Source organism: Perna viridis, chromosome 7 (assembly GCF_037379345.1).
Source record: "Perna viridis isolate PV_CMFRI_1.1 ecotype Kerala chromosome 7, ASM3737934v1, whole genome shotgun sequence".
NCBI classification, from domain to species: domain Eukaryota; kingdom Metazoa; phylum Mollusca; class Bivalvia; order Mytilida; family Mytilidae; genus Perna; species Perna viridis.
In genome coordinates this window covers 18,676,268-18,687,917 of record NC_142451.1, presented here as the reverse complement: position 1 = coordinate 18,687,917, position 11,650 = coordinate 18,676,268, and the positions used below count along the sequence as shown (strand labels likewise).

At 32.6% G+C, this 11,650-nt stretch overlaps 1 protein-coding gene across 1 annotated transcript in view; it reads left to right on the top strand.

Moving 5' to 3' along the window:
• Positions 1-449: 449 nt before the first annotated feature.
• Positions 450-11,650, top strand: part of LOC148611654 (uncharacterized) — a 28,453-nt gene continuing 17,252 nt past the window's right edge. The window contains exon 1 of the mRNA XM_088592422.1: positions 450-773. Within this exon, the coding sequence (XP_088448548.1) occupies positions 659-773 (115 nt within the window). The 5' untranslated portion in view covers positions 450-658. The remainder of the gene's footprint in view (positions 774-11,650) is intronic.

Below are 11,650 nucleotides of genomic sequence, written 5' to 3'. Positions count from 1 at the left end.
ATCAAACGGATTTTTTTTCTGAAGTACAGATCCGTCTCGGTAGACGACCAAGTCTTTTGTTTTATTTGTGGACTATGGTTTTGAAAGCTAATCCATTGCAATATAAAGGAAAATATTTGTTTTTAAAGTTTTGACAAATAATGAATGGAATAGACCAGGGTCTGATCCAGACACTTCGATAAGGCGGTTCCAGCCGATGTTCCTAAAAAAGGGGTGCTGAGCTATTAAGTGCCATGTTTTATCAATTTTACACATGAAACTGACAAATTTTCCAGTAAAAAGGGGGTGCTAACCCCCTGCACCACGTGTGGATCCGCCACTGATAAGACTCATTACATTGTCCATATAAGGAAGAATTAGCTTACTATTTTTAGAAGGGATTTTCCAGTCAGAGCAGTGATGAGGTCATACTCGGTCGGAATCCCAACCTCGTTTTGACTCTGCAATTTAGACAATATGGCGGCCACCGAAAGAGAAGGAAATGATGAACAAAATTGAATAATTTTGAAGAATACCCCATTAAAACGCAACTGATGGTTTTGATTGCATAAACAACGGGATGACATAACATGAAAAACAATGTAGCTTTGATTTTTCAATGACATGAGCGCTCTAGGGGGTTAAAACATACCCTTTATTTTGTTCTTACAAATGAAGAATGGGCGCTCAACAAGGAAAAGAAGGGAAAACAACCACGTCAAAACCGAAGAGCAAGTCTAAAGAACAGTCTCGACCGTCGCCCGGAAGTTCTTCGATCTTTACTGATCCGACTGGTAAGTTTAATCCCTTGACATGTTCAGATTAAACATCACCTTGTTCACTGGGATGACTCATGGGTGGTTGACATAATCCTTTATAGTAAATAAAGATTTGGAATAGGACCGAATACCAGTTTTGAATTAACTGATGATTGCTTCTTGGGGTCAAAAATCTAGGTTCATGTTGAGGTCTTCCTTTTTGTCTATGTATTTGATAACACTAGCAGGCAGTTCAACTGTCAAGTTTGTCGCATGTGGATTACATGCACATTTGTACATTTCACTCATTACAGTACTTCACTTCCATTGTTTTCCAGGACTGCATATTTCATTTTGCCTTTCCATCATCAGAGTTTTAAGCACTTGCTGATCAATATCAATACTTTGTTTTTGTAACTTCATAACTTCAGGTGTCTCGTTCACCATGAGACCTGAATGTATATGAAAGATTTTTATGTGGTCCATTTCGAACCTCTGTAAAGTGAAAAGCTTCCTAACATTACACTGGCATGTTAATACTGTACATAAATTCTCACATATTGAAAAATGCTGGTAAAGGTAGAGCATGATTTAAAGGTTGACTTATTTAATGGCATTTTTCTGTAGTGACTCCTATAATATATACTTTCAGGCAGCATCAAACTTTTTAAACCAGATTAAGTAAAAAATATTGTATGAAATCTTACGACAGTTCTGTGCAGACACAAGGTGATACGAGTGAAAAAAATGTTCATGCATCTTAGGCTTATATTATTCTTCAAACTTTAAATACACATACATTTTATACATTGCATGTACATGCAAAATACATATAGCTTTGTACTTATAACATTCATGTACAGTGCACTAATACATGTACTATTTTAAGGCCATTTTGAAACCAGGAATCAAGGTACATATAGTGACTTAGGTTTTTTTTTTCAATGTCTTGATTACCGTTTTTGGTCTTGCATGGGCAGTACTATACATGTACTATTTACATGTATGTTTGTGTGTGTGTATATATATACATATGTACATGCTATTTTATATGATAGGTTAAGCAATTTTTCCTGCATATTTAGAATGTGAGGATGCAAGGAGTGAGTATTTACTAGGTCCAATTAATGTTGCAGTCAAATTACAAAATATATTTGTACATGTGATTGTAATATTGGCCATTATATAAAAATAATCTCAGATTTATGTTTAATTCCTCTTAGTAGAACAGTTATAGATTCCTTTAAGAATACTTTTCTGTAACTATAATAGTGTCTATATACATGCAGTACTTGTATGTAAATGTACATCTAATACATTCCTTGGGTACATGCAAAGTTATTGAAAACTGTCATGCTTAAAGACTTTGACAAAATTTCACAAAAAAATGGGGAGGTTAGGACATTCTTGATTGATTCCATCCCTTAAAGCCCAACATAAAGATCAGCTTTCAAAGTCCAACATAAAGATCAGCTTTTAAAGCCCAACATAAACGTCAGCTTTTGGCATGTGGAGTACAACTAATTAAAGGACAAGCTCTAATTGATCCTTGCATTGTAGCATACACTACATGTATGTTAAACTAAGATTTTAGGAGTGATAGGCCCAAGACTTTTTCAAATTTCAAATCATATATCCTTTAAGGCAAATGAAAGATCTTACATAATGTGCTAAAGTATTGATGATCAGGTACATGTATTACTGTATGTAAAAAGGTCCTGGTTAAAAAATCTAGGACCATTGGATATTGGACCAATTCTTATTTGAGCTCCTGCTTTAAGTAAACATTAAATTGAGTTAAGACACTCAGTTACTGACAAAATGCTGTATATTGTGCATCATGCATATCATATGACCAGGACGTGCACATGGAACTTGATGAAGCTTTGTTAGAATACAGAAAAAATGTACTGAAAATGTTTTGTTAAAAATTATGATTTTCAGATATACAAATAAAGCTTTACTGTAATGATTATTGAATTCATAATAGATGTTTTGTTTAAAGAATGGTTGAGAGAGAAAAAAAACAAGAATGCATACATTATTTGATTCATACTGTATTTACAATTTGGATATTTGAATGTAGTACATGTAAGTGTTTATGCCTGAAGAAGATTTGTTACAACAATTGAAATAAATTTGCATCTAAATATTGTATGCTTATACATTTACGAGATAAAATATTGGTTCTAAAATCATAGAATTTACAATACATGTTTGTATAGCTACATGTACTTGTACCATATTTTTATGGAATATAAGATGGTATTTTTTTTTCAGCAAAGTGTCAGCCTCGACTTATCGTCCACTTCGATTTAAATATTGATTTTTCGAGAAAATATGTTCATCTACAATGCATTTCATTGAGTTTGTTTGGGTAATTTTTGATTGTTTTAATTCATATTTTTTGGTAAACTGCAATCAACAAAAGCCGTCACTCAAACAGTCAAACCGGCGATTGAATTTGAATATTATAGATCATTGCCGCTGTCCTTTATGAATGAATATGACAATGTTATAATAAAAGCTTTGAAATCATGAAAATATATAAATAAACTCTAGAAGATATGTTAACAAAACTTTTTTTTAACTGGAAAGACATTATCGAGTGTTCTGGAGTTATCAGTCGTTTAATATGCAAATTGCAACCAAATTTGCAGGTAACAATTATTTTTTTATTGTATTTCTTAATACCAGGTAATATTGTTTATCAAGTACTGATCGTAATTACAACCAAATCATAGAACAAATTTCCCAATTTCACACATGGGTGCCACGTTTCGATTTCGTACATCTGATGATCTAAGGCTTCAGAGCTGTTGACACGCTATTCAATAAAAATAATTGAACTTGTGGACATAGTACGCTTTAACAAAAACACAAATACTAATATAAATCAGAAATAATATGCTGTTGAAAACAGACTGCTCAACTCGGATCTCCACTGACACCTACGATATTAATGCACACCTCTGCCCCTTGACTTATGTGCCGAATTCGACTTATCTATGTTTTTTTCTAAAAATATTAGAATAACATGTACATTTATAGATCCTGAACAATTCCATAGTACCAATTATTGAAGGGTTCTGACGCTAATATACATGTGTGACTTCACAACTTACTAGATTTTTTTAGTTACATGTGTATATTAAAATAGGGAAAGAAAGAGGTTTTATTATATCACCTATCCTTTGCCAAACTGTTATCAGATTATTTATCCCCTCCACCAACAAAGTTGTGAAGTGTAGTAAAACTTTTGCCTGTATTCTCTTCTGCCAATCAAACATCCTAGAATCAGCATTTTTTTCTAGCAAGGCCAAGGGTTCAGATTTATTTTAAAGAGTGGAAGGTACTGGACTCTCAAAGTTTAAAATCATTGGTCCACTTGAAGAAAACCAAAAAAGTTTTAAAGAAACTTTAAATGAAAAGGGTTCAAGGTCTAGGACTTGCTAGTAGGTAAATGAAATTTCGAAGTTCTAGGTCAGAAACCTTAGACCACTACTTATTTTAACCTTTTGGTAGATTTTAACCAGACTTAGTCTGTAATAAAATCTAGATCTCCACGTCATTTTCATAGCCGGGGTACATGTTTCAGGGATGCATTGTTCCTGGATTTTAAGTTTTTATGCCCCCACTTTGGGATGTTGCACTTGAACATTACTGCTCAGTCGGCTGATTGTGAAGGCCATGAAATGGGAACTTTACATGAAATTGATATGATTTGTAGTTATGGACACAGCTACAGCATGATGGCTTACATTGTAAATTCATAGATGTTATACATGTACATTTAACATATAGACTGAGGTATCCATGTCTATTGGTGTATTGATAATTTAGTCACTGTAATAGTACCTAACTAACTAATTTCCAATGTACTATGAAGTACATGTATTTTTCAAAACTTAATTAATTCATACAACATTCTAATTAACTTTAAGAATGACTATTTTGTACATGTACATGTATGCTTAGTTGAAATATGTAGAAAGCTTTAAACCCACAATTACCTTGTTCATCTGTTCTATGTGTGCATGTATTTTTTTAATCTTTTGATTTTTACATGTAAGAAACTTGACACCTTTGAAGGGTTGATTATCAGAAGGATTGTGAGGTTACTGGTATTGTATAATGGTATGATTGGTCTTAATTCATACTGTTGATTTCACCAGCAGTGACAGGCAGATTTTCTATTGATTTCTCTACCATGTGCATTATCAGTCATGTAATAAGGAAAAAAATCTAATGAAAATACTCTTCAAATTATACAAGAGTTGATAGAGGATTTGCTGATGTGAAAACCATGCATTATTTCTGAATCATACAGTCTACAAAGTGCATAGGAATTTTTTGTTGTGTTCAAGTATTGTATATATTTTCTTTGTGGAATTACAATAAAACAGTAGCCCCGGAAAGTGTTAATTTTAGCAAATTTCAAACAATTCCTTTATACGCTTAGCCAGCACTCCACAGTATTGCAGAACTGCCTAATTTTGGTCTTGTAATCTGATGCTTTATAACATTTATCACTTTAAAAAATTGTCAAGCATCAGTAAATCTATATATCTAGAAATATCTCAAGCCAAGGCCTTCAGGATGCAGTAAAACTTTTGTGGAAAAAAAATTACCCACAGCATATAGGGTTACCATAGAAACCATGCAAAATATGCGAAAATTTGCCAAAAAAGTTGATAAAATCAGGTTTAAAAATATCAAATTTCCTGCAAAATATCTTACATTTTTATTTCATCCCCTGAAACTTCAAACTTTTTCCTTCGAAAACCCCTTCCTCATATAGGCACTGCCGGTTAGATTTTTAGCTATTTCACTTTGTAATCCACTTATTAAATTTTGCATGGTAAAAAATTGAATTACTTTCACTTGCACAATGAAGTGGAATTTTCATTGAAAAAAAGCCCCTTCAACATTGAAAATATACAAAAAATTGCAAAATATTTTTAAAAGTCCCCTTTTTTTAGAAAATGTTTTATCAACAATAGATTCTTCATTTTTAATCGCTATAGCAACCACCGGTTTCCATTTATGTCATTTTTCATCCCTAGCCAAAAGTGCGAAACTAAACTAAACTGTGGAGTGCTGGCTTATTACAGAGTTTTGTTATTTTGATAAACCAAAATGGAGTTTTATTAGTTTTGTGTTTGTACTTCTAGGTACAGACTGCAAAAACATGTACTGTACATTATGTGAACGATTTTGTACTCTTGGAATCATTTTTTGTAAGGGTTACATGTATACTATATGTATGAATCATCTTGTTTGGCTGTTTGTCAATCCCTCCATGTGCTTCAAGTGTCAGTATTTGTAAGAATCAGGCAAAATAAGAAAAATCAGAAACATGCATGTAAAAAATCCAACGATCTGACCATATAATTTCACTCAATGATGCTTTCTCTATTTGAAAAGACCATTATTTGATCTCTGCATCACTGGCGTTGCTCAGAAATTTTTTGATAGAATCGTAGAAAAATGAGGTTTTTCACAGAGTTACCTGCCCTTGAAATATTCATTTACAATGCATTTCAATGCAATTGTAACTCATTGGTGCAGCATGGTATGGAAAATCTTCTCTGTTTTCCTTGATTCTGGTGGTGCAAATAGTCAAATTACACTCTCAAAATGGTGGTTTTTTTTTTCGTACCATGTTTCACCTACTGCCTGATTCTTACAGGAACTGACACTTAACTTGTCAGTACAACTCCTTCTTTAATATCATTCTGTGGAGTTCGTTGAATCTTAGCGCTAATGTTGACCAATTGTTGGGTACATGCATATATGGAAGAAGCAAGATTATTGCCAGGTGTTTGTAAAGGGAGACAATCCAAATTAAGGTTTTATGTTCAAGAAGTATTGTTATCATTTTGTGAAGTCAATGAGTAGCAGCAGTAGTAGCTGTTTAGTAATTCTGAATTTTCATTTTGAAAGTTTATTATCACTTTCACTTTTTGTCAGAAACCTGTTCAAATAGCTATCCAGTTTGAATGTACATGTTTTATCAAAGTTGTCTCAACTACATGTATTCATGTTTCAACATTTGTGGTCCTAACAAGCTACACTATGGGAGCATTCTATCCCACATTCTACAGTATTTAATTTTATTCATTAACGTATGGATGCATTTTAAAATATTAGTACCGGATCAAAGATTTTTATGAACATGCATATTACTTACAATAATTACCTCATTCTGTATGTAAAAAAAACCATTTAGTACAAAGTGTTTGCTTGAGTGATAGTGTACAATACACCGCAAGACTAATGTCCTTGTAGCAAGGGTGATGCTATTAAAGCACTTGATGCCACTTATTACTATATTTCATCCATACTTGCATTCATGGATGTCAGGAGCATTTTGTATTGTATGAAAGATTTAAACAAAAAAGTAAATAAATGCAGCAGATTTTACATTAAATTTAGAATTATGTACACGTATGGAACACTCAATAAAAAATTTTTACTTCCCTTCTCATGTTAGTTCAAGTGACTTCAAGCTCTGCTTCATAGATTCAATAATTTACATATTTTATATTTAATAAATGACATTGTCATGGTGTTGATAGTATTTATCTGGCCATGGAAGTAGACTTACCATAAGTATTATTTACTTTGTTTCACTTTGAACTTGGCAGACATTGGAGTCCTGAGAACTCTGTTTAAGGTTTATTTTATTACATTGAACACATGTAACATGCAGATGCAGAACTGGTGACATTATGTTAAGTTGTTAGCAAATTGGTATATAATTAAGGTATGCCTGTGATAATTTGTACAGCAACATGGTGAATGGTTACTGGGGTGACTCATTCCCAATAACTGTGTTATATCAACAGTTTCTAATGTCACTTCAAGATTCATGTCTTGAAGATTTATATAGTGCTGTTTATTATAAATTAGCAGACTTTCATTAAACATGCAATCATTTCTTGCTGTGAGCTATCAAGATTGTTTCATCAGGATGTGTATTTATTATGTCTATTGGTGTTTAGTGGATCATTTTCTCACCTTCAGGATGATTACAGAAACATTTGTAGTATTTCTTGCCATTCCTGAAGTTTGTCTGGCTTGGGCAAATAACATGCACAATTGAGTTTGGTCTGGTAAAAGTTGTTGCACTCCTTGACTAACTATTCAGTGTTTCATGAAATTATATTTTGGTGCAGTTCTAAGACACTTGCTAACAGTTCTCTGATATGTAAATTTTACTGCTCTGAACAATTGAATCATAGTTGGTCAATTAAAATGTCATAGCCAGCACTCCACAGTTTAGTTTAGTTTCCCACTTTTGGCTAGGGATGAAAAATGACATAAATGGAAACCGATGGTTGCTATAGTGATTAAAAATGAAGAATCTATTGTTGATCAAACATTTTCTGAAAAAAGGGGACTTTTGGAAGTATTTTGCAATATTTTATATATTTTCAATGTTGAAGGGGCTTTTTTTCAATGACAATTTGACTTCATTGTGAAAGTGAAAGTAAGTCAATTTTTCACCATGCTAAATTTAATAAGTGGATTACAAGGTGAAATAGCTCAAAATCTAACTGGCGATGCCCATATGAGGAAGGGGTTTTCGAAGGAAAAAGTTTGAACAGTTTCAGGGGATGAAATAAAAATTGCAGATATTTTGTGGGAAATTTGATATTTTTAAACCTGATTTTATGAACTTTTTTGCAAATTTTCGCATATTTTTGCATGGTTTCTATGGTAACCCTATATGCTGTGGGTAATTTTTTTCCAGAACATTTTTACTGCATCCTGAAGGCCTTGGCTAGAGCTATTTCTAGATATATAGATTTACAGATGCTTGACATTTTTTTAAAGTGATAAATGTTACAAAGCATCAGATTACAAGACCAAAATTAGGCAGTTCTACAATACTGTGGAGTGCTGGCTTAAAGGGAGCTGCCTATACCCCTACACATTTAAAAAATTGCTTTACTTCTTAGAAACTAGTGTTTTTATGCTATGCTTTGATACAAGGGTTAAAAAAATGTAACTTATGGTATGGACCTATGTTGTTGTTAGCTAAGAAGTCCCTAGCAACCAATTATGCAGATGTTTTACAAAGTTAACAGAACAATCATTGAACTGATTCATGTTTGAATATGGCTCTTGCCATCACAAAGAATGAAATATATTTTTAAAAGCTAAATATTTGCACAGGTTACATGTAAAATAGTTAACCGGGCAACTTTTAAGTGCACAATAAGCAAAGGTTTAATAACCTTAGACCTGGAGTGGGCTTTTTAGTGTTTGGTTTTCAGTTCATTCAGATTTCTGTGATTTTTCATGCGATGAGCTTCAAATGCACTATTTTGGCATAAAACCGGTGTTAGAAGCTTACAAAACCTCAAATGTAGGGTTTATAAGTATACATAGGTTGTGATTTTGTATGTTTTAAGTGGAAATTTTCATTTAAAAGATGATTATAGCAAAACAGTGAAGTGCATATCTGCACTTAGGTATAAGGAAAGTTCTGCACTAATGAAGAGGAGATAGCCTAGTATGAGAATGCCTCTAAAATTGTTATCAATTGTCCAATTATGATAAATTTGGTATCATTTTACTCGTAAGAAGGTAAGCTTTCAAGAAATAACTAGAAAATTACAATATTTAATATTGCATTCTGCTTAAGCCAGCACTCCACAGTTTAGTTTAGTTTCCCACTTTTGGCTAGGGATGAGAAATGACATAAATGGAAACCGGTGGTTGCTATAGTGATTAAAAATGAAGAATCTATTGTTGATCAAACATTTTCTGAAAAAAGGGGACTTTTGGAAGTATTTTGCAATGTTTTATATATTTTCAATGTTGAAGGGGCTTTTTTTCAATGACAATTTGACTTCATTGTGAAAGTGAAAGTAAGTCAATTTTTCACCATGCTAAATTTAATAAGTGGATTACAAGGTGAAATAGCTCAAAATCTAACCGGCGATGCCCATATGAGGAAGGGGTTTTCGAAGGAAAAAGTTTGAACAGTTTCAGGGGATGAAATAAAAATTGCAGATATTTTGTGGGAAATTTGATATTTTTAAACCTGATTTTATGAACTTTTTTGCAAATTTTCGCATATTTTTGCATGGTTTCTATGGTAACCCTATATGCTATGGGTAATTTTTTTCCAGAACATTTTTACTGCATCCTGAAGGCCTTGGCTAGAGCTATTTCTAGATATATAGATTTACAGATGCTTGACATTTTTTTAAAGTGATAAATGTTACAAAGCATCAGATTACAAGACCAAAATTAGGCAGTTCTACAATACTGTGGAGTGCTGGCATAGTTTTAAGCAACTTATAAGTGAGTTCACAGGACAAAAAGAAATCCAGTATAGTTCCAAGAATATCTAAGGTTGTTCTTAAAATAGGATAAAATTCTACTTGTTTATTAATCAGTATTTCTATGAGACTGTTAATTATACCCCTCTCCCCTGGAAACAAAGTTTCAGGGATATATATGAATTGCCCTGTCTGTCTGTCTGTCTGTCAAGGGCTCAAGGGATTTTGATTTAATTTTATAGGAAGGTTTGGTGTCACATGTTGATATTCACGAAGGAATATATTACTGTCAGAGGACAACAATGGGAGATAATTCAACAAACATTTTACATTTAAGTCCATTTGAATGGGTACTATTCTCTTCTTCAGCTTGCTCACACTATTTTTAGTTACTCTAAAGCTTTTATCGAGGATGGCTCAGCCTCAGGTTCAGTAGGTCTGTTGACTTGTATGAAGGGACATTAGAACATTGTCTTGTATGGAGAGACATCTAAACAGTAGGTATAGCCCTGGTTACTGGAGTTTTTGCCAAGCTTGATTCAATCTGATATTAGTATTCTCTTCTGAACATTTCTTGTTCTTTTTACTTTTTTCTTTATATAATGGCCAAAAGTGATTAAGACCTAATGACTTACACAGTACATGTCAATGCACTAAAATATTCATATATCCTAAAGGTTGAATGTAAACTTTTATAAATGTCACATTTTGGGAAAACCATAGTTATGTACAAATGTACATGTACACGAAAATGGGTGCTTGATTTGGTAGTATAACTCATTCACATGTTAGCTGCTTTTATAGGTAAGCATCTTTACTTCTATTAGTGTAATGAAAGAAATTTTGAGAATGTGCCATTTTCATAATTTTTCGAAAATATTCACAATTTGAAGGGGTTGTTCAGAAACCATATACATAATGTACTGGTTATTTTCTTGTTGATGAAGTGGCCATTTTCAGCCCTTGGCCCCTTGCCTCCCAAATCACAACTTTTCTTTTTTCTCAGCCCTTTGTTATGCTAAGTAGAACAAGTTTCTATGTATGAACAGGATGTAGTCTGTGTTACAAGGTATCCATTAGATATTCTGGTAGATTTAATATATATGTACAATTATAACACAAGTCTACTGATTGATCATATGTTTGACTGAGAGTGGACAATTGATATCCATAATTGATCATCAAAGTTATGTGACCAGGGTATTTCTGGTTATTTGTATTGATTCAAGTTTATGATCTGTTACAGGGCGTAGATATATTGTGTAATTGTATTCAGTTTATTTGGTCAAACAAGATTTCAGTGATGAATTTAAATAGAAATCACTAATGATGGGCTTTAAATGTCAAATTTTTTGTTTGATTGACTGATTTTAATAGTTCCATCAATGACTTTAATGTAAGCTGAATTTAATGAAGCATATGTGTTTTAATTTCATGTTATTTAAGATTTTAGACTACTTTACATGTAGATACAGGTTTAAAATGAATCCGACAAAATGCCTTGTTTTAAAATAAAGGGCGCGATTTTTTTCATATAATTAACCCATTATAACTGCATGCATATCATGAGAGGAAAACAAAACATTTTTTCGTCATCCTTCTTGCGTTGAGAAG